The 24,542-nt window shown below is 41.4% G+C and overlaps 1 protein-coding gene across 1 annotated transcript; it reads left to right on the forward strand.

Moving 5' to 3' along the window:
- Positions 1-396: 396 nt before the first annotated feature.
- LOC137304427 (retinol dehydrogenase 8-like) lies at positions 397-15,689 on the forward strand. Its single transcript, XM_067973019.1, has 6 exons — positions 397-502; positions 6,998-7,159; positions 8,292-8,471; positions 9,756-9,849; positions 13,794-13,977; positions 15,059-15,689. The coding sequence occupies exons 1-6, from the start codon at positions 397-399 to the stop codon at positions 15,284-15,286; spliced, it is 954 nt and encodes a 317-aa protein (XP_067829120.1). The 3' UTR covers positions 15,287-15,689.
- The last annotated feature ends 8,853 nt before the right edge of the window (positions 15,690-24,542 follow it).

Here is a 24,542-nt window from a genome sequence, read left to right on the forward strand (position 1 = left end):
ACAACACTGCCTTCCCCTGCTACCCTGTACTGTCCTGCAATCAGTGCAGCACCCGTCACTGAACCTCCTTCTCCTGTCAGATGTTGCTGATGTTACTTGTTGCAGCCTGAAAGCATGCCTGCTTTTGCACTAAAATTAAGACAGGAATTTCACCTCCGTTCTGTTTAAGTTTAAACCATGTAAACCAAAATAAGACCACACAAAAAACAGACTGCTGAAGCTCTCCGGTGACCCTTAAACTAAGAATACTGCGATGAAGGTATAATATTGGTGCTTGAGATTATACAAGGTCAACAGGTTTATTAACAGCTCACTGTTGCAATCACGTGACTGATCTGCTTTGTCCAAGTATTAATCCTCTTCATTGTTCTCTCTTGCTCTCCAATAGAAGTACCAATGGCAAACAATGGGCAAAAGATTGTACTGATTACTGGATGCTCCTCTGGAATTGGTTTAAAGCTTGCTATACAACTTGCCAATGATGCTAAGAAACAATTTTATGGTAGGTGTTTTTTTAATAGTACTAATCCAAAGGAAAATATTTAGTACAGTAGTGCGTTAAATAAATGGAGATTCTTTAACTGGAACAAAATATATGAATTACATCATTGTAACATAGTAGGTACAGCACAGGAAGAGGCCATTTGGCCCATCGTGGCTGTGCTGGATCTTTGAAAGAGCTATCCACTCCTCTGTTCTTACCCCATAGCCCTGTAATTTTTTCCCCACAATTATTTATCCAATTCCCGTTTGAAAGTTACTATTGAATCTGCTTCCTGGCAGTGCATTTCAGATCAGAACAACTCGCCGCATAAAAAAACGTTTCCTCGTGTCATCGCTGGCTCTTTTGCCGATCACCTTAAATCTGTGTCCTCTGGTTACCGACCCTTCTGCCACTGGAAAGAGCTTCTCCTTATTTACTCTGTCATGATTTTGAACACCTCTATTGAATCTAATGTATGTCACTCCAAGAGTGAAATGTCAATCTTAATGTAATTTCTGCTGGGTTCTAATAATGATCAAAATGTGACTTGTTCCTTATATCATGTTAAGGTTCATTACTGAGGCTGTCACTATCATTTAGACATACATACATTGAGTGCAGAATAAAAGTTATGGGTCACAGGTACCTTACCTTTACACCTTTAAAGTTTTTTTGGGGGGCATTGATGTTTCTAAAGAAATAATTATTGCGCATCATGAAAATTCACTGTGACAGAAATTTTCAGAGGTAGGGGCACCCTCAAAACCAAGGAAAATGTCTTCTAATATCACAGGTAATTTCAAAACTAATCTCTAATCTAACCTTGGAGTTCAAGCAATTTATAAACTGTACTCGGTCACAACTTGCTATCTATGGTATTGTCTGAATCCCTTGACTAAATTACTGCCTTGTAGACACTCCTAGGTAACTATTATACTCTATAGAAAGGCGTGCATCTTTCTTTGACTATTCATGATTTGAACACTATTATATGAAAGCACACCAAAGGATTTGAATGTGGGCTTTTTTTTCAACAATATCAACAATGATTTTACATTTTAATTTTATTATTTGAAACTGATAATCCATCTCTGCTGTTTTATTCAACCTTATCTGAAAACTTCACCACGGGACAGAGTACATTATAAACAAAATATTTATCAGTATGCTAGCTGACCTCCATGGCACTGCTCATAGGTAATCTGGCACACAGTTACAAGGGTAAATTTTCTGTTTTCAGGAAATTGTGGCAATCGGCCCAAGATTTTCCACCTATTAAAGTTAATAGATGGAAAACCATAGACAGCGCGCCTGCTGGGCAAGCTTCTGAGCCATGGGCACGCAAACTGAAAATTTATCCTTAGACATTTAGCTGCTAACCTAGTCTGTCCTTTAAAGCCAATGTTCAAGTAACCTCTGTGAGGAAATGCAAATGATTATAAGTAGTTTCAAACTCAGCGGTAAATTGCTACACACACACACACACACACACACACACGTTACATCTTCAAAGCAATCTTGAAAAAGAAAGAAAGCTAGACAATGACAGTGAGCTGAAATTTATAAGCAATTACAATTCTCCTGTTTCGCCTGAAGAGTTTACAAGAAGCTACAAATAGCTGGATAGAAAGATACGATAAAGATATGTTCTGTAAATTAAATTTATTAGTATATTAGCCACATTAGGACAGGTGACCAAAATGTTGGTCAAAGAGACGCGTCTTAAAGGAGGAGAGAGAGACAGAGAGGTTCAGGGAGGGAATTCCAGAGTTTAGGTCCTAGGCAGCTGAAGGCACGGCCGTCAATGGTGGAGTGATGAAAATCGGGGATGCGCAAGAGGCCAAAATTGGAGAATGTGTATATTCAGCAAATGAAATTTGCAGTATCATTGTGGCAACAGTTTTTATATATAAGCAAAATTACCTGACAGGTGCAGCAAATTTACCATAAAAATCACAACATTTTGACATTAAAGGTCATTGTGCCTGTACTGACCCTAACTCCCTACTAGAGTTATTTAATCCCTTTTCCCTCCTCTTTATCCATCCTTTAATATTTTTCTTCAACTGCTTTAATTCTCTCTATGTTAATTAAGAAAGTTTTACTGTAATAGAAATTGTCTAGTTTATTTAAAGCATACAGTATACCAAGTCCAAGCACTCTAGGCTTGAAATATACCAGTGATTCTCTGAGCTGATTATCGTAAGAGGATTTGTCTCTTTACAAAAGCATGTGATGCTCTTCCACAAATTGAAAAGGCCTTTTATCTAACTGTGATTAATATAAAGGACCCCCCCTACAACACCAAAATTAACCCCATGAGTGCTGAGTTTCCTTTACAAATTTAAAAATATGATTTCTATTATGTAACCCTTAAACTCATAAATGGATGAATGGATAAATAATTGGAAAGGGAAAAATGTGCAGGGCTATGGGGTAAGAGCAGGGGGAGTGGGACTAATTGGATAGCTCTTTCAAAGAGCTGGCACAGGCACATTGGGCTGAATGGCCTCCTTCTGTCTGTATCATTCTATGATTCTATGAAATTTCTATGTTCCTGGGCTGACCAGTTTTATACATTTTCAGTTCACACATTGTGACACTAAAGCAAACACCAAGATAGTACTAGTGCTATTCAACTGTCAGGAGTATTACTACTGTGTTATCAATCCTAAACTACTGAATCATATCTTAAAATATTTGAATAAAAATATTTAGTACTGCTCATTCTCACACCCTTCCTCCCTTTCTCTCTTTTCATTATGTATCTGTACAGTTCTTAGTTTATAAACTTTCGTTTTACTATTTTTTTCTAGCTGATCTTTTCTGATCCTTTTGTAACTTTGAAATCACATTTTCTTTTTTCTTTCTCTCCCGGTTCTCATCACTTCATTTTGGAGCTGGGAAACCTTAAAAAAAAAAACTAGGGGTTAGAAATGAGTTTTCCCCCGAATTCAAGAGATGGTTGAGCTCAGGCCATGCATGGCCCCAATATGAACAAAACTGGTACCAGATACTCCTGTAGGATCGGCCCAGACTCAGTGACGACCCATTCCATGGTGGACTGCAGGGTGTTAATGCTATTCACCAGGACACCACACAGTTTTGTAGTGGACTCAACAGTCTGATATGTCGCAATAGTTCCCTGGCAGGCAATCCATTATATTCAGCAATTGCTGGTGCACAGGAATCAGCCTACTTTAAAAGGCTGGGCCCCTTTAGTCTCCATCTCTTGTCCTCTTCAGCAGAGCTGACATGCAAGCTCTTTCCTGAGACACCCTTTACATCGCTCCTACTCATTTGTGCTCGATGAATAACCCAGCGCGATCCCCTCCTACATATACCACACAGGGTGCCATTTTCTGTACCGGGTGCTTGGAAGGGTGAGCGTGAGGAATGGTGTGTCTTCTGGAAGGTTCTCCCCCCTCAGTCTATGTGAGTGCGAAGTCCAAGTCGTCTGATGGACCCTAGAAAAAGGGGAGAGGGATAAGGGTTAGCACATAGTGGCAAGAGTAAGCAATAGCAGATAAGTGGCAGCACAATGCACCACTAGGGTGTCATGCCTCGTGTGTGACTATGCGAGTGTGAGAGAGAGTTAAGTAGAAAAAGAAAAGGGAAGGAAAATGACCTGCTGGTCAATGATCATCTCCACCGCTGAGCTTGTGGGGCCCTGGTCAAAGCCATCCCACCATATCGCTGTCTGTATCCACTACCAAAAAAAGCACCTCCCCTTTAAGGAGCTGCAGCCCGACTGGATCTCCCGCCCTCCCAATAGGAAGTCCATTTCACACTGGCAGCTCGCCAATTTAATTTACATTCGGCCCAGACATGAAAATGGTATCGGCTACACGCCGATTCCTTCATATGTCCCGCCTGCCCGATTAATGCTGCATTCGAATATCGTCCCCCTTGTTTTATAAGGGCGGGAGCATGATGTATAATACAATATTTTGCTGCCAAGTTAAAGCTGTGTCTCTTCATGCTCACAAGGTCTAATTGCTGCTAAGTAAATACTGGGTGAGTTCAACTTATATTCAACTTGCAGGTGTGGTTTTTATTTAAGCTCAATTAAGGTGCCACAGAAATTCTTTTTTTATTTATTCGTTCATGGGATGTGGGCGTCGCTGGCGAGGCCGGCATTTATTGCCCATCCCTAATTGCCCTAATTGCTCTGACTCCAATATTTTCTGTTCCTGGGAGCTTCTGTATACATTGCTCTATTTCTTTATTTTTATTTTTGAAAAAAGCATACGGGATCCTTGGCTTTATAAATAGAGGCATAAAATACAAAAGCCAAGACGTTAAGCTAAATCTTTATAAAACACTGTTTAGGACCCAGCTGGAGTATTGTGGCCTATTCTGGCCACCACATTTTAGGAAGGATGTCAAGGCCTTGGAGAGGGCGCAGAGGAGATTTACTAGAATGGTACCAGGGATGAGGGACTTCAGTTACAAAGAGAGACTGGAGAAGCTGGTGTTGTTCTCCTTAGAGCAGAGAAGGTTAAGGGGAGATTTGATAGAGGTGTTCAAAATCATGAAGGGTTTTGATAGAGTAAATAAGAAGAAACTGTTTTCAGTGGCAGGAGGGTCGGTAACCAGAGGACACAGATTTAGTTCATTGGCAAAAGAACCAGAGGCGAGATGAGAGGAAAAAAACTTACGCAGCGAGTTGTTATGATCTGGAATGCGCTGCCTGAAAGGGCGATGGAAGCAGATTCAATAATAACTTTCAAAAGGGAATTGGATAAATACTTGAAGGGGAAAAAATTGCAGGGCTATTGGGAAAGAGCAGGGGGAGTGGGACTAATTGGATAGCTCTTTCAAAGAGACGGCACAGGCACAATGGGCCTCCTTGTATGCTGTACCGTTCTATGATTCTACGTGTGGCACTTGAAGTGTGGTGGACAGAAAGTGTACACTTTAGGTACCATTGTTAATGTACTACTCGTAAATCTCCCATGGCCCTCCTTATGGTGAGGCAGACAATGCATTTTTTTTGGTGAGGGTAGGAACTCTATACCATTGAAACACAATGTATAATTCTTCCAAGAAAGTATAGTTGCGTGTCCCTTTAAGACTAGAAACAGATGGGTTAACCCCAGTTCGAATTAATTCAAAAATTAGATGCTTTTCAGGCTGGAAATGAGAACCTTGGATTTGTTTTGTGAGAAAGTTACATTTAAAAAGATATAGACAGTCTATTTCTGCATGTTTCTTTGTAGATTCCAAATGCTGCTTTTGTTTCTTTATTTTTCCAAATATGACTCAGAAATTTGCATTAGGCAGTGACGTTCAATATAAATGCACCTGAATGAAACTTTTTATATTTGTCCTCTAACTTTTCTTATAATAATTTTGAAAAACAGCTGAGCAGAAACTGCTAGAAGCTTAAGAAAAATATCCCAACAGTTGGGCTGACTAAATGCTACCGGTGAATCCTGGGAAATTGGATACCCTGCAGTTACTGAGACTGCATGATGTGCTTTCGGTTAATAGTGTCATAGCTCCAGGCAAAAAATAACAAGTCCAAGCCCAGACATTTCAGAGAGGCTGAGGCTTTGAACTAAAAAAGATTAATGAGGGCATTAAAAACACAGGAGGACAACTAAATGGATAGATTTAATCAGGTTGTTGTGGAATATGTAATCAAATTTTCCTTAAAACCATATTTTGAACCATATAGTAATTTAAGCTATTGAGAAAAAATTGCAGATGAAAAATTTTCCAAAAACCATCTTCAATGATGTGTGGGGAAAGGATAATACGGTGCCACCTATTGGCTACAGGTAATCATTGCCGGTCAGCGTTAATATTTAACATTGGCATTCCCAATATAATGTCAACTAGTGATATGACAGGCAATGGCTACAGATAACTGTTGACGTTATAACATTCGGATTTGCATTCAAAATGTTTGCATAGCATTTTACAATGCTCTGCAAAGACAACTTAAAGCATCCCGCCATTTCCCCGCACCCCCATGCTCCCCTGTAGAAGGAGGGCACCAATAATAAATGACAGGAGGCCTCTCCAAACCAAAAATGTGCGTCAGTAAAACATCTTCTAAATGACAGTTATCAATAAACAATCAATGTCCTGTGTTGCTGACCAATTGTTTCAATTGTGGGGGGAGACCAAAACTAGCAGGCCATAAATGGAAGATAGTCACTAATAAATCCAATAGAGAATTTAGGAGAAACTTCTTCACCCAGAGAGTGGTTAGAATGTGGGAATGCTACCACAGGAAATAGTTGAGATGAATAGCATAGATGCATTTAAGGGGAAGCTAGATAAACACATGAGGGAGAAAGGAATAGAAGGATATGCTGATAGGGTGAGATGGAGAGGGGTGGGAGGAAGCTCGTGTGAAGCATAAATCTGTTGGGCCGAATGGCCTGTTTCTGTGCTGTACATTCTGTGCAATTCTATGTAAGTGAAGGTTTACGCATGGATAGATAAGATAGAGATTGTACAATACATGGTGATACATTTTTTCCTTTTTTTTCAATAAAGTTATTGCTACTATGAGAAATTTGAGTAGAAAAGGAAAGCTAGAAGAAGCTGCTGGAGACACACTGAACAAGACATTACACATCAAGCAGCTGGATGTTTGCAGTGAGGAGTCGGTGACAGAATGCCTCAATAGTATTCAAGATGGAAGAGTTGATGTACTGGGTGAGGAGATGAAGCTTTACACATCTTAAATAGTAAACGTGCCCAAGCACTTCATTCTATTTGCCTGTAGCATCTGGTAGGCACAGAGTCTGTTGTTTTGATAGGCAAAAATATAGAAATACTTAAGATTCTTGATTAAATTTTCAATAATCCAACAAAATTATTAATCTAATAAAAAAAATGTGGCAATAGCCAATAAATAATGCAGAAAGAGATTTAGGCATATTCCAATTAAATTAGTCAAATAATTCAGAGGGATTGTGATATCTTTCACTAATTCTTTGCCTTCATTTTCTTGAGCCAACATCTAAATTTTTCAGTCCCACTCATGCCACATTACTGGATACGATTGCCCAAACCATGATGGGAGTGTATTCATGTTACAATCACTCCGAGCTGGTTTCTGCTCCTGTTGTGGGATACAGATAAATTCCAAGTGTAGGCAGCCTCAGCTGTGCTACCTCTTTTAGACAGAAAACATTTTCAAAATATGGTTCCTGTTCAAAATGAAAGTCAACCATCTTTAAAAGAGTTTAAGGGTAGAAGGTGAGAAACCTTCATTATATATTCAAAGAAATACAAATGAGAGCACGAGAATGCAGCCCTCAATTTTGCACTTCCCTTGCCAAGTTTCTGCCCAGCAGAAAGTCTGCCATTTAATTTAAGTATTAAAGACCATCAAGGTTTTTGTCTGCCAGGAAGGGAACTCTTTGAGGTACAATATCTGAATGTTTTGGAGGGGCAAGCAGTATAAGATTAATAGGACCGAAGGATACACTTTTCAGCATGCTTAGCTTGGACAGATACTTGCTATAGGAACAGGCTGGCATTATCTTGACACTTTTCTGCAGGTCTGTCATCTTCTTCCACATTTGCGGCCTAGTCTTCTGGGTGCTGCAGAGATTACATGTAATATTATTAGTTCGTTCCCACTGTGATATCATACAATTCAGTATTTTACCCTATAAATAATGTCCAACTTTGTACTTCCACATCAGAAAAATAATATTGTGTTTACAGGCTATAATCTGAAATGGAAACCATTCTAGCCAAGACATCTACCATTTATGACAATGTTGACCAATATTGACCATTACAAATAAATATTTTTTGTGCTTATATATTTGTCTAGTGAACAATGCAGGAGTTGGAAAGATTGGACCAATAGAAAGTCTAAGCATCCAGGAAATGAAAAGTATTTTTGAAACAAACTTTTTTGGAGTTGTTCGGATGGTCAAGGCAGTGCTCCCAGATATGAAGAGAAGAAAGAGTGGGCACATTGTTATGATGAGCAGTGTGATGGGGCTTCAAGGTATCATAACCTCTTCAATTTAATTCATGAATTAAGATCACTTTTAGTAAGTGGACTGAATGTCCTGAAACAGCTATGGGACACCTGCAGAGCTTTCAAATTCAGAATCAAAAGACTTGAGCTTTGTTGGTTCAAGTGACCTGGGCTAGAAGTAGGAAATATATGGACCAAAGGTTTCCTCTCTCCCCATGCCAGGGTGCTAGTCAAGCACGGAGCCATTGAAATGCACCAGAAACTGACCCACCCCTTGGCAGGGTCATCCACCCAGAATTGGGAGGAGAGCCAGCCCCTGATATGGTCGCTGACTGTAGGGGCTTCTTGCTGTCCAAAAACAGCAGCCAGAAGGCCAACCAGCCCCAAGGATCAATTTGCCCCCATTTAGGCCTCCTTGGCCTTGATGCCTGCTTCTTTTAGGCCCACGATTCTGAGGGAAGCCAGGTGCAAGGGTTACCAACAGTTTCTTTTGGCACCCTTACATATAAGCGCCCAACCAGCATTCCCCAGAGGGAAATGAGGCAGAGCGCCATTAGACCCGTTCCCCATTTCCATGCCGTTGCTGAGCCTGTGTCTGTTGTTGGCACTGGTGTCTGCAGCTCTGGTGGGAGCCCTGGGAATTTCAGGCCAATGTAATGGCAGAGTGTCTATTGAAACCAGTGTGTCAGCTCATCATTCATCGGTGAATCGCATCTTTGAGTATTTTTTCCATCCTGACTCTCACATTCCTTCTTAATATATTTATATTGGTGGAATTTATTATAGGAATCAAGAGGGGTCCTGCTTCTTAATGTTCTTAATTGCGATAATCACTGTTCTGCTGCAATCAGTTCAAAACCACCTTCTAAACTTGGCAAATTATGGGCAGCATAATGCAGAAAGGTTACTTCAGTTTTCTCATCCATTCTTTATAGTTGGCAACAAATAGGTTTGTTAGAAGTTCCAATTTCTTAAATGTAGTTTATTGCTGCATGTTTCTGAAAAAAAGATCGTATTCCAGAAAAGTCACTGATGCTTGTGACAACTCTCAAAGCCTGCTCCAAATTAATCTATGCAACCAAGGCCAGTTTTATAAACTTCTAAATACAAACTCAATGCAATTTTGCAACAATGGGGAAATGCTAAGGAATCAAGGTACTGTCAAATTTTGGAAAATTCATTATTTTGAAAAATCTTAAATGCAGATAAAGAACACCATAAAGTTTAATTATGGAAGTCAGCAAATATGTGAAACCAATAAATTAGTCTTCAACAATATAATTATGAAGAAGCTATTTTTTTTTTGCATAGGAATTGTATTCAATGATGTCTATGCTGCCTCTAAGTTTGCCATGGAGGGATTCTGTGAAAGCCTTGCAGTTCAACTTCTAAAGTTCAATATATAGTAAGTGAATATATTAAACACTAAAACAAAAGCAAAATACTGCAGATGCTGGAAATCTGAAATAAAAACAGAAAATGCTGGAAACTCCCAGTAAGTCAGAATTAAAGATGCCAGGGATTGAACCCAGGGCCTCATACATGCAAAGCAGACACTCTACCACTGAGCTACATTCCCAATTGCTGGTGTGTTTTAAGCATTTTCTGTTTTTATTTAAGTAAAGACATCTACTTAGGTTTACCATTAAATGAGAATAATTGCAGATATGTTCTGATCTACACAAAGTAGAATCATGGAATCAGAGAAAGTTACGGCACAGAAGGAGGCCAGTCGGCCCATCGTGTCTTTGCCGGCCGAAAAAGAGCTACCCAGCTGAATCCCACTTTCTAGCACTTGCTCCGTAGCCCTGTAGGTTACAGCACTTCAGGTGCACATCCAAGTACTTTTTAAATGTGATGAGGGTTTCTGCCTCTACCACCCTTTCAGGCAGTGAGTTCCAGACCCCCACCACCCTCTGGGTGAAAAAATTTCTCCTCAGCTCCGCTCGAATCCTTCTACCAATTACTTTAAATCTATGCCCCCTGGTCACTGACCCCTCTGCTAAGGGAAATAGGTCCTCCCTATCCACTCTATCTCGGTCCCTCATAATTTTACATACCTCAATTAAATCTCCCCTCAGCTTCCTTTGTTCCAAAGAAAACAACCCCAGCCTATCCAATCTTTTCTCATAGCTAAAATTCTCCAGCCTGGCAACATCCTCGTAAATCTCCTCTGTACTCTCTCTAGTGCAATCACATCTTTCCTGTAATGTGGTGACCAGAACTGTACGCAGTACTCAAGCTGTGGCCTAACTAGTGTTTTATACAGTTCTAACATAACCTCCCTGCTCTTATAGTCTATGCCTTGGCTAATAAAGGAAAGTATCCCATATGCCTTTTTAACAACCTTATCTACCTGTCCTGCTACCTTCAGGGATCTGTGGACATGCACTCCAAGGTCCCTCTGTTCCTCTACACCTCTCAGTATCCTCCCATTCGTTGTGTATTCCCTTGCCTTTTTTGTCCACCCCAAATGCATTATCTCACACTTCTCCGGATTGAATTCCATTTGCCACTTTTCTGCCCACCTGACCAGCCCATTGATATCTTCCTGCAGTCTATAGCTTTCCTCCTCACTATCAACCACTCAGCCAATTTTTGTATCATCTGCAAACTTCTTGATCAAGCCCCCTCACATTTAAGTCCAAATCATTAATATATACCACAAAAAGCAAGAGACCTAGTACTGAGCCTTGCAGAACCCCACTGGAAAACAGCCTTCCAGTTGCAAAAACACCCGTCAACCATTACCCTTTGCTTCCTGCCACTGAGCCAATTTTAGACAACTAGCCACTTTCCCTTGGACCCCATGGGCTTTTACTTTTTTGACCAGTCTGCCATGTGGGACCTTGTCAAAAGCCTTGCTAAAATCCATGTACACTACATCAAACGCGTTACCCTCATCGACCCTCCCTGCTCAAAAAATTCAATCAAGTTAGTCAGACACAACCTTCCCTCAACAAATCCACGTTGACTTTCCTTGATTAATTCATGCCTTTCTAAATGACGATTTATGCTGTTCCTCAGAATCGATTCCAATAATTTGCCCACCACCGAGGTTAGACTGACTGGCCTGTAATTACTCGGTCTATCTCTTTCTCCCTTTTAAAACAATGGTACAACATTAGCAGTCCTCCAATCCTCCGGCACCACGCCTGTAGCCAGGGAGGATTGGAAAATGATGGTCAGAGCCTCCGCTATTTCCTCCCTTGCTTCTCTTTGCAGCCCGGGAGACATTTCATCCAGGCCTGGCAATTTATCTACTTTCAAAGATGCTAAACCCCTTAATACTTCCTCTCTCACTAAGTTTATCCCATCCAATATTTCACACTCCTCCTCCTTAACTACATTCTCTGCATCGTTCCCCTCTTTTGTGAAGACAGACGCAAAGTATTCATTAAGAACCAGACCCACATCTTCCGCCTCCACACATAGGTTACCTTTTTGGTCTCTAATAGGCTCTGCTCTTTCCTTAGTTATCCTCTTGCTCTTTATGTATTTATAAAACATTTTTGGGTTTTCCATAATTTTACTTGCCAGTATTTTTTCGTGCCCTCTCTCTGCTTTCCTAATTTCCTTTTTAATTTCACCCCTGCACTTTCTATACTCCTCTAGGCTTTCTGCAGTATTGAGCTCGTCGTGTCTGACATAAGCTTCCCTTTTTTCCTTATCTTACCCTGTACGCTCCTTGTCATCCAGCGGGCTCTAGATTTGGCAGTCCCACCCTTTTTTTTTATAGAGAGGAAGGGATCAGGATCAGGATGGATACACACACCTTTCACTTCAAAAAACTTTACACAGATGAATTTTCCTCGTACATGAAGCACAAAAATTCAACATACAGGTGCAGCAGGTAATCCAGAAGGCAAATGGAATATTGGCCTTCATTTCTAGGGGGATGGAGTATAAAAGCAGGGAAGTCATGCTACAACTGTACAGGATGCTGGTCAGACCACACCTGGAGTACTGCGTATAGTTCTGGTGCCCTTATTTAAGGAAGGACATACTTGCATTGAAGGCAGTTCAGAGAAGGTTCACTAGGTTGATTCCGGGTATGGAAGGGTTGTCTTATGAGGAAAGATTGAACAGGTTGGGTCTATACTCATTGGAGTTTAGAAGAATGAGAGGAGATCTTATTGAAACATACAAGATTCTGAGGGGACTCGATAGGGTTGATGCTGAGAGGATGTTACCCCTCATGGGGGAATCTAAAACTAGGGGGCATTGTCTCAATTTAAGACGGAAATTAGGAGGAATTTCTTCTCCCAGAGGGTCGTGAATCTTTGGAATTCTTTACCCCAAAAAGCTGTGGAGGCTGAGTCATTGAATACATTCAAGGCTGAGTTAGACAAATTTTTGATCAGCAACGGAGTCAAATGATTATGGGGAAAGGGCGGGAAAGTGGAGTTGAGGTAAAAATCAGATCAGCCATGATCTCATTAAATGGCGGAGCAGGCTCGAGGGGCCAAATGGCCTACTCCTGCTCCTATCTCTTATGGTCTAATCTTGTTTGCATACTTCTACTTTTTATTCAGTGTTAATTTTCCCAAATTTGAGTTACACTGAGCAGGGAGGTGCTCAACTGAGGCAGTACCGCCCCTTGGTTCTTGCCATTTGCTGGCAGCTACAAGGCCATTAACAGCAGTCTGGTAGCAGGATGTACATCGTTCCTGTCAGGTGCAGCCATCAGGTTAAATAAAAGGGATTTAAAAAGCACAACAAAAACAATGGAAGTATACCCCAGTACTACTATACAGATAGAAGTTTTAAAAAAGTCAGCCTGATTCAGTGCAATGAGTCATTGAACTACAGAACTATTTCCCAATTGAGATCATGGACTGGACTCCCCCTCTTTGGACTGAATCCCTCCATGGCCTAACCATCCCATCTCTATAGCCTCCACCAGCCTGTTCAGGGGTGATATCAGGAAGCACTTCTTCACACTAAGGGTTGTGAAAATCTGGAACTCTTCCCCCCACCCCCTACCCCCCAAAAAAGCTGTTGAGTCTGGGGGCCAATAGAACATTTAAAAACTGAGATTGATAGATTTTTGTTAGGCAAGGGCATTAAGGGTTACGGAACCATGGAGGGTAGATGGAGTTAAGATACAGATCAGCCATGATCCGTGATTCTATGATCTAACTGAATGACAGAACAGGCTCGAGGGGCTGAATGGCCTACTCCTGTTCCTATGTTCCCTCCTCACCTCATTCCACCACTGGCAATAGATCTTTCAGTTGTCTAAATCCTACTCTCTGGAACTCCTTCCCTAAACTCCTTAAGCATGCAACCAACTTCAGAACATCCAAGTTCAATATCAGCAAGTGTATTCTGTCTTTTTTTCTTTAGTGTTTCAATGATTGAACCTGGTCCTGTAAACACAGAATTCGAAATGAAACTCATGGAAGAGGTGTCACGCTCAGAATTTCCAGGAACAGACTCAGAGACAATCCAGTATTTTAAAGATGTCTATCTGCCTGCTTCTCGGGATATCTTTGAGACAATGGGGCAGACTCCAGATACAGTTGCGAAGGTAATCAGTCTTGCCAAAGTAACTGAAAAACCATAAGCTCAAAACGTACAAGTTTAGAAATTACTAAAAGACAATATTAGCAAATGATTACTTAAAGTGTTTTTATGATATTCCTGTCAGCTACTTCAACACTGGTGTTAACAAGTTTAATGCCTCCATTCAAATCAGGGAGACGGAGGTCAAACAAAGGTTTTAAGCTAATATTGGCAACAAAAATTGTACAGTTGTAAAATGTATAAATCTATATATTAAAAATCTGCACAAAATTCCCACCTACAAAATCTTATTTCCTGTTGTCTCCTTTCTAATCAATCACACTTTTGTGTCAATTTTTCCCGTTACAAATTCCTATGTCCATACTTTTAATAGAAACTCCCTATGAAAACTTGTCACTGTGTAATTATATCCTCTTGTTACTGGTAGGACAGAGAAATTCCAATCAACTCTACTTCACTGCGTCCCAAATTACTGCACGTTTTACTGTTTGATTAAAATAAACTCAAAATATTACATAAAAATAAAGACAGAATGCTCCTGACTTTAAAATAGGGACTAAATAACTTCTGCACATTCTGGTCCAATTATTTTCCTGCGTCTAACCCCACTGCACCTGGACACTGCCCCCTTCTTGCACCCCCATTAAAATTTTAAAACTTCAGAAATAAACAAACAGCAAGACTTGTGAAAAGATTTTTTTAAAAAGAGGAAGGGACAACACCAAATGACTTTATTTTTCCCTGTTCATACAGACTTACTGGTTTCAGCAAGTGCGGAGGATGTCAAGAATCATAGAAAGGTTACAGCACGGGAGGAGGCCATTCGGCCCATCGAGTCCATGCCGACTCCATGCAAGGGCAATCCAGCTCGTCCCACTCCTCCACCCTTTCCCTGTAGCCCTGCAAATTCTGCCCCCACCACCCCCTCGGGCAGTGCATTCCAGATCATAACCACTCGATGACTAATTTAAGATTCGCACCAATATGCAGATTTTTGGAAACAAATAGCTAAGTGATTGTTGATATAGATGATGTAAATGATCACCGGTTTACATTTCACCGATTTTAATTTTATTTTCTTCAAGGCAACCATCAAAGTGATAAAAATGGAACAGCCAGTGTTTCGCTACCAAACCAACATGCTGTATACACCACTAACAGCACTGAAGTATGCTGACAATACGGGAAATTTGTCTGTTCGAACGTTTTACAACCTACTTTTTGATCATGGAACTCTATTTAAGATAAGTTTGAACTTCCTCAGAATTGTAACATGCCGCTGCTTTCGTAATCGCACCATTTCACCAGACTGATTATGAACAAGAAGAACTGCCTTTTTTTTTTAGAAATACCAGTGACCAAACTGTTATATGACGGCGTTGTCCTTTGCATTTCAGTTAGGTTTCCAAGTGTTTACGGCAATAGATTTTGTTTGCATGGATTCTACAAAGTAGATGTGCTAAAATACAAAGTGATAAAAACATAGAGAATAGATAGGTTACAAGAATTATATTAAGAGTGTTTAAAAAAAAGTATTGCAAATGGAAATGTTCTAGACCTGGGACCCTCACAGTCGTGGAAAATCAAATTAGGTGACTTGCTTAAAAAGCTGAAGGACCTAAATTAACATATAACAACTTGCTAAAACACTTTAATATGTATTAATGTGAACCCCAAAAATCCACTTGCTTATCCATTGACTCCATCTTCATTCTTTCTCTGTGATTTGTTACTGTAGTTGGCGATACTAAAGCTCTTCTGTATTCTACTGACTAGTTAGTTAATCATAAAAATATACTTTAATCAGAAGAGATTAGCCCAAAAAGGAATAAATTATCTACTCTTTCAATTATCTGCAAACAGAGATGAGTACATCTTGCATGTACCAGCCTTGACCCACAAATCCAATGGCCTAGAGAAAACATTCCACCAATGGCAAATAGAGGCTCTTATGCCCGCCCTCCCCGCCCTCTCCAGCTACAGAGATGGGCACTAAAGCACCTTCGTCAATCCTGTTGGCAGCCTCTGCAGCAATGATCAGAATGAAACTAGCAATTTTTAAATCAATACATAGCATGCCTGTTTAAACACACACTGCTGCCGTGCTTGACTCTCATGGCGGTAGCAGGTTTACAGTCATGAGAAAGTACATGGTGAAGCAGTGAGCTCCCAGAGCGTGTCATGGTTCAGCTGTTCAAGCAACAAGTGATTTTGCTGGCAGGACCATCTGAAGTGGGTAGTTCTGGAGTGAACTGAACCCAACAGGGGCAAGGTAAAAGAAGAAAGGGCTTGTATTGATATAGCGCCTTTCATGACCTCGGGACGCCCCAAAGTGCTTTACGGCCAATGAAATACTTTCGAAATGCAGTCACTGTTGCAACGTAGGAAATGCGGCAATCAATTTGCGCACAGCAAGATCCCATAAACAGCAATGTGATAATAGTACAATAGAGGATTCGGAGTTCGGTGCAGTAATCAGGAGATGTAATTTGGGGACTCTTAATTATATGCCAACTGGGTACACACCATTACAGTAGAAAAACAAAGTTCCACTGTAACATAAGTGAAAAGTTGATTTGGAGAAGTTCAAAAAAAAACTCCTATTCAAAACAGCAAATAACTTGAAATAATTTTTCAATACTGCCACTAATTCAGCTCCCCTGAATTATCCGACCAAGTAACTTCTCCAAGCTGCTGACGTCTTCAGCAACCGCTGCGGAAACAAAACTTTTTTTAAAAAAACAGAAAAAAATGCTAATCATAATTGTTTGTAACTGTTTGACATTTAAACTATAACAACATTGTGTTCTTCAAATAAATTCTGCAATACATGCTGTTGCTGGTTATGTGTTGTTATTTATGCTATGTGATGGTCATTTTTCTTGAAATATTTCTATTAGTGAATATTCTCCAGTGCCATTCGTGGTACAAGAACAACAGCAGAAACTTACATTTATAATCGTATCTTTAATACAAGAAAACCTCCCAGGACGCTTCAAATAAATGTAATGAAAAGACACCCTGTCAAAAGGAAGAGATTAGAACACATGACCATTATACCGTGTAACACCATTTTTATTATGTGGAGATGCCGGTGATGGACTGGGGTGGACAAATGTAAGGAATCTTACAACACCAGGTTATAGTCCAACAGTTTTATTTGAAAATCACAAGCTTTCGGAGGCTTTCTCCTTCGTCAGGTGAGTATGGGATTCCATGAAGGTTACCGCATTTATAGTCAGAGAACAATGCCTGGTGATTACAGATAATCTTTCCAACTGCCCGTTGTCAAGGCAATCAAAGTGTTCAGACAGAGAGACATTACATACAGGACTACTGAATATACAAACGGTCAGGACCCAAAGACAGAGGGAGAGAGAGAGAGAAACATCCGAAAGGAAGAGAAAGAGAGAGAATGACCAGTTGTATTAAAAACAGATAACTCTTTTTTCGCTGGTGGGGTTACGTGTAGCGTGACATGAACCATTTTTATTCTGCTGCTTAAGTACAGCTGTGTTTAACGTAGTGAGGTGATGATCTGATGGGAGGCAACTGATGTGCTTCAACATATTGGACATCTTCACCACATATAATTGGGCATGGAGGCCCGAGGCAGACTGCGCACAAGCAGTGCAGAAGGTCCAATGGACCTCCAGAAAATATTAAAATTGAGGGTGGGGAAGGAAGTGACCCACAGTGTAACTGGAGTATCTGAAGGGCATCCCACAACACGTAAAAGACATGCTAAATTAAAAATAAAACCAAAAATTTCATACCCATGCTCAGTGGCACCTCTGCTCCTGCGTTTGCTGCTTTTCCCATCCCCTCCTTACCAAGGCCAGAATGGTCTCCCAGCATCCCACTGGCTTCTGACACCCAGAATTCCAGGCCTGGCTCTGCAACAAACACCATGAACGCTACCTCCGGAGCACTGGAAAAATCACACGAGCTGGCTTCATTATCAGGCAAGGCCGACTCATCCCTGCACCTGAATGGCACTGACAGCCCCACACAGGGATCAAATTATCGGCCCAGTGCATCTCTTAAGGCCACAAGATGTTGTGCCTTCCTAGGTCATTTGAATTAAGAAGAGGTTATTTGTTCTCAGACCAATTCTCAGGTCAAACTGTTTTAAAACGGAAGCCCAACCCCTGAAGCAGGTTACTATGGCCAAGCTGTATTTTAGGATAGCCCAGAGCTGTCCAAAGAACACAATGCAGTGTTTCAACAACAAATACAGCACCTTCAAAGTGGAATGAAAATCTCAAGGTCCTTCACAGAGATATACAGAAAAAATATAGACACCAAGCCAAGGAATTAGGAGGGGTGACTTGTTCAAAGAGGTGGGATTTAAGGACAATCTTGTTGACCGGAGGTCACCGGTTACGGTTATTGGCTTAGTACAAAGAGGAGAAGAGTCAATTCTCTCTTAACTCTCAATTCGCTTTATTCACACCGTTAGATCAGACACATATAGCTTATACGTCTGGTTAGATATAGACATGCAGTTTGCACCAGGTTATACAGTTTTATACCCAAACTAGGATCTAAACGCACACCCACTAGGTTTCTCTGACACTCCCTGAGTGGTCACAGAATATAAAGGATAATACCCGAAAAGGAGAGCTGATGCTGGCCAGGCGTTCCGTTCTCTCTCTCTTTCCATGTCATCTCTACGTCCCTGACGTAGGTTCTTCCACTTCTGCGATGGTTGGTCTCCGGAGTCTTCGCTCTGGCTCCACGCCCCAGATTCTTCATTCTTATTCCGAATCTTATCTCTTCAAGCTGTGCTGTCTCTCTCTCCCATTGGTTTAGGCTTGCTCGCCTAGTCTGTGTCTTCTCCTCATTGGCTCTGTCCCAAGGACTTAGGTAGCATTACCTCATTACTCCTTTTCTAAATAAGGACTTGTGTCTTATCACATCTCCTTTGTCTTTCACAAAACTTAGCTAATTCAAACCGGTTCCAGCCAGCTCAGGCCAGCGACTGAACTCAGGTTACTTCAGTTCAAAAGTTGCTTTTGCCTGTGTGTCAGCAGTTTGGAATAAACTCAGTAGTTTCTGCAGCCCCTGGCCAACAATGAATAAAACGAATGAATAAAAAACCTGCTATCCGAAAAAATGGGAGCAGCGGCTCTGATCAGAAGTTATTGAAATTAATGTTGAGTCCAGAAGGTTGTAAAGTGCCTCGTTATATTTTGTCCTGTGGATTCATGCAGAGATGTCAGGGTTGTCTGTGTATTGCCCCCCCCCCTCCTCTATTTAATTTGTTCCTCTGGAATTCCTTCCTTTGCTACTTCAGTGGCGGCATTAACCATTTTATGTCTTCAACAGCTGCCAAAGTTGATCTGGGAAAGAAAGTGTGCTGGATGCTTAAATGGGTGATTGTCAAAACAGCAAAGGAATGGGTTTCAGCCAAAAGTGTTCAGCACATACAGACGCACACTAATACCCCACAGAGATACTTCAGGGTCATTGTCCCTTTTCAACTTCAGTCTTACTCTTTTTCTAATTGCTTTTCCAACCAACCAGAAGCCCAGATTTTTGACAGTTGACATGGTTGTTAATGGCTGCTGCCAACAAAGCCCCACAGCCCAAAAATGCCACCACCATCAAACTTGACAAAAGTCCTTGAAGGGTTGCATTTATATAGCACCTTTAATGGAGTAAAAATATCTCCCAAGACACTTCTCAAAGGTACAATGGATGCTGAGCAGTATTTGAAGATTAGGGGAGAAAGCCAAAAGCATAGTTGAAGAGGTAACTTTTGTAGGTGATGAGGGAGGTAGCGAGGAGATAAGGGTTTACGGAAAAGAGTTCCATTGGATAGAGCTGAGATGACTAAAGGCTCTGCTACAAAACGGAGAATGAAAAGACAGTTGGAGTCACAAGACTGAGGTATAAAATTAAGGCTTGAGAAGGTTGCAGGGCTAAGATCATGAAGGGATTTATACACTAGCCTATTTAAACAGTATAGTTTTATCGTACATAACCACAAATTAACCAAAACCTGATTTTCACATTGTCCTCAAATAGAAACTTAACCATTGCTGCGAAGCTTCTAGAGTTTTGTGTCTCAGTACACATCAACTGAGCTGGCAGGCAAGATACCCAGGACTTACCTGCTCCAGATGGAACCAGAACCATAGCCAAAAAGGAACTACTGCAGAATATTCAACATTTCTTTTTAGAAAAGAGAAAAGCTCATAAGTCACTTCCTTCAGCAGACCACACTCAACCCATTTGATCTCCTGAAAAAATCTTCTACAAAGTTTCTTCCTACCCCTAAAAGGTTACATCAACCCAAAAATCCCCAAATATATCTATCATTTATATAGTACCTTTCACATCCTCCAGACATCCTAAAGCACCACAGCCAATGAAGAGGAGTTACTGCTCAGTAACACGGCAACCAATTGACATTGATTAAGGGGTAAATGTTGGCCAGGACATCAAGAGACCTCCTCTGCTCTTCTTCAAATAATACAATGGGGTCTTTTACATACACCTGAGAAAGCAGGCAAGGCCTCAGTTTAATATGTCATCCAAAATTCAGCACTTCCACCAGTGCAGCACTCTCAGTACTGCTCTGAAGTGTCAGTCTAGATTACGTTCTCAAGTCTCTAGGGCGGGGCTTGAACCCACGACCTTCGCACTCAGAGTGCTACCCACCATGCCAAGGCTGGCACTTACAGCTGACATTTCATCCAACATTATACCATTAACTGCACATCTGTACAAAATAGTACAGCCTACAATATACATCCTTGACTGAAAGTGTTCCTAAGGAATCGGTCAAGAAATCACAGGGAACTGCTTTGGGTATTAATCAACATATTATAATTATAATTGACCAGAAACTTAACTGGACCAGCCATATAAATACTGTGGCTACAAGAGCAGGTCAGAGGCTGGGCATTCTGCGGCGACTGACTCACCTCCTGACTCCCCAAAGCCTTTCCACCATCTACAAGGCACAAGTCAGGAGTGTGATGGAATACTCTCCACTTGCCTGGATGAGTGCAGCTCCAACAACACTCAAGAAGCTCGACACCATCCAGGACAAAGCAGCCTGCTTGATTGGCACCCCATCCACCACCCTAAACATTCACTCCCTTCACCACCAGCGCACTGTGGCTGCAGTGTGTACCATCCACAGGATGCACTGCAGCAACTCGCCAAGGCTTCTTCGACAGCACCTCCCAAACCCGCGACCTCTACCACCTAGAAGGACAAGAGCAGCAGGCACATGGGAACAACACCACCTGCACGTTCCCCTCCAAGTCACACACCATCCCGACTTGGAAATATATCGCCGTTCCTTCATTGTCGCTGGGTCAAAATCCTGGAACTCCCTTCCTAACAGCACTGTGGGAGAACCGTCACCACACGGACTGCAGCGGTTCAAGAAGGCGGCTCACCACCACCTTCTCGAGGGCAATTAGGGATGGGCAATAAATGCCGGCCTTGCCAGCGACGCCCACATCCCGTGAACGAATAAAAAAAAACCAACACCACCTGTACGTTCCCCTCCAAGTCACACACCATCCCGACTTGGAAATATATCGCCGTTCCTTCATTGTCGCTGGGTCAAAATCCTGGAACTCACTTCCTAACAGCACTGTGGGAGAACCTTCACCACATGAACTGCAGCGGTTCAAGAAGGCGGCTCACCACCACCTTCTCGAGGGCAATTAGGGATGGGCGATAAATGCCGGCCTTGCCAGCGATGCCCACATCCCATGAACGAATTTTAAAAAACCTGAAATGCAGCATCCCCTTCTCTTTACTTTGATTTTAGAAAAAGCTGGTATTGTTTTACTTTCCTTTAAACTACTTTGGGGTACACACAATGCCATCAAATCAAGAAACACGCTCTACAGGTGCCTTCCCCTAGAAGAGGGAACACTAACAGGAGCAATGTAACACTTTTTACACACTCTACGAGTGCTTCCCCTAAGGAGGGAGCACCGCAAATTCATATGGTCTATTCAAAACTGTAATATATATATAGTTATATAATGACGTGATTTTCTGGATTGATAATGCAGTGCCCACCAGTAACAGAAAGCTTCAAGCATACCGATGGATACTGCCTGATCTCTCTCTGAGGTCACCCGGGCACACGCAAGGCCTCGGAAGAGCAGCGAGCAGTCGGAGTGACCCTCCCCACGGGTCCTACACACCCTGGACCTGTGGAAGTGTCGTACGCCTTTAGGAAAGAGTAGTGCTGCAGAAAGCTATGACGGATGTGTTTTTTTTTTAAAATACAAAATTGCATAACCACCAGTCAATGGGTTAAATTGACATAGGCAGGGGCACAAAACAGGGAGAATTGCATTTTACTGCCTGTTATATGACACACCCGATATGCAGTTCTACTGAAGTCAACGGCACTGTAAAACAGGTGATCGATGCAATACCCGCCAATGCCCAATTTAACTCCCAATGTATTTCTTACAATGAAGCAGAAAAATACAGTAGTCTTGCCAAGCTCCCAGTAGACAATATTCAAAGAATGAATTGTGGGAGTTTTGTTTTCTTTGTATATCAAATTCAAGATAATTAATTGATTGATTTTGGTTAAAAAAATTATATTTTTGCGAATAACATCTCGATTATGATACCTCTTGAGTAACTTTTTATCCTCAAAAAACCAACGGTGCAAAAATTAACTACAACTCCCAGTATGCAGAGCCATGCGTGCTTACGTGGAGAGTCGTTGCCAGGGATTACAGTAAGAAGATCTGTTCTGACCCGAGTTTTGTTCTGTGTGGTTGATGTAAATGCAGCGATCTCTTTAAAGGTACTGAACTAAATATCATTCTGCACAGTTGAATGTAAAACTGCTGTCTTTAAATTCTTTATTCCTCAGTCTGAGAATTTTATCTGTATTTCCTCTGTTATCTAATAACTTCTATAAATGTACTAAAATCAAATGCATTCCAAAAAATTTACAATGATGTACGTAAAACAAGAAACGGATAGAAAAAATATGCCTGCTTTTGTTTGGTGAAAACATAATGAACTCTAAGGGGGCACCATCTTTTATTGCAATTAGAAACGTTCGCTCAGCCTTGTTCAAATTAAAACTAATTATTAAAAATTTTGCAGGCTTTTGTATGTTACTAAATTCTGTTTGAACCTCAATTTCCACATTCTCCATAGGCTGTTGTTTTGAACTCAAGGTCAAGTTCCCAATAAAACTAAACTCATTGCATCTTTCAGCCATTGGAACAGAATGCAAAACAAAACTGGGTCAAGCCTGTTGCTGTTTGTAATGTGAAAGCAGGCTGTCAATTGGCACAGTGGAATTATCATGTTTGCAGACTTCCCAACGCCCACCAATTGCTTAATGTGCGCTACAGAAAACAAGTGCAAATATACTGCGATCTGTTTTACAAGTTTGGCTGTAAGATGCACAACAGGATGAGCCATTGCTTAAATAGCGAAGTTGGCAAATCCCTTTCTAACTTTTATGTGGGGAGCAAGAGGGAAACAAAACATTGGTGTTTCAACCTGCTGTTCTATTGATTTTCAGGGCAACGGCAGCAAAAAACTAGGGGTTTCAGTTATGCGGAGAGACTGGAGAAGCTGGGATTGTTCTCCTTCGAGCAGAGAAGGTTAAGGGGAGATTTAATAGAGGTGTTCAAAATTATGAGGGTAAATAGGGAGAAAATATTTGCACTGGCAGGGGGGTCGGTAACCAGAGGACACAGATTTAAGATAAGGGGAGATGAGGAGAATTTTTTTATTTTACTCAGCGAGATATGAACTGGAATGCGCTGCCTGAAAGGGCGGTGGAAGCAGATTCAATAACAACTTTCAAAAAGGAATTGGATAAATACTTAAAAAGGAAAAATTTGCAGGGCTATGGGGAAAGAGCAGGACTAATTGATAGCTCTTTCAGAGAGCCGGCACAGGAACGAAGGGCTGAATGGCCTCCTTCTGTGTTGTATGATTCTATGAATTCAAACAGTTGCCCATATCTGCTATGTGGTCAGGGCTGAGGCCTGGGACAGAACAGAAGCCTATCATTTCCCCGTAGACAAGGAGAGAGAATCAGAGTGCCACCTCCAGCTACACAGCTAAAGAGTAGCAATTTCACCCTCAGGAAGTGGGACTCATGCCAGTCCTCTCAATTGAGTAATGGTGTGTGGCAATCACAGGGATTTTCATTAAAAGTTTTTTTTCCCTCACACTAGTGTTCTCCCCTCCTGAAGGTTGACTCCCTTTGGCTAGGTTCCATAATCATCAGACACCCTACAATACCTCATCTGACTGGCTACTATTTATGTGCGGAGCTTAATTGCGAGTGTTGGCGGTTTATTTGGCCATGGGAGGATACACTGCCAAGCCTGGCAGCCAGCAGGGGTCGCTAGTGATCAGAAGCAGGAATTCTGGCCAGTTTGCCCTTCCCAAACCCTGAGGCACCGAGGTCAATTGTAGCATCCTGCCAACTCCCCGGCTGAGGTCAGCAAACTCAGCACAGACCAGCAAATCAAACCCGAGATCCTCTTAGTCAGTATTACTTAGCTACTCTAGGCTGACACTCCGTGCGGTACTGAGGGA

The sequence above is a fragment of the Heptranchias perlo genome, chromosome 37 (genome assembly GCF_035084215.1).
Source record: "Heptranchias perlo isolate sHepPer1 chromosome 37, sHepPer1.hap1, whole genome shotgun sequence".
NCBI lineage: Eukaryota > Metazoa > Chordata > Chondrichthyes > Hexanchiformes > Hexanchidae > Heptranchias > Heptranchias perlo.

Excerpts from the sequence above, each read along its gene's own strand:
- LOC137304427 (XM_067973019.1), top strand. The coding sequence starts at position 397 with ATGGCAAACAATGGGCAAAAGATTGTACTGATTACTGGATGCTCCTCT. Across the intron at positions 503-6,997 it reads TGCTAAGAAACAATTTTATG|TTATTGCTACTATGAGAAAT; the intron begins GTAGGTGTTTTT and ends TTTTCAATAAAG. Across the intron at positions 8,472-9,755 it reads CAGTGTGATGGGGCTTCAAG|GAATTGTATTCAATGATGTC; the intron begins GTATCATAACCT and ends TTTTTTGCATAG.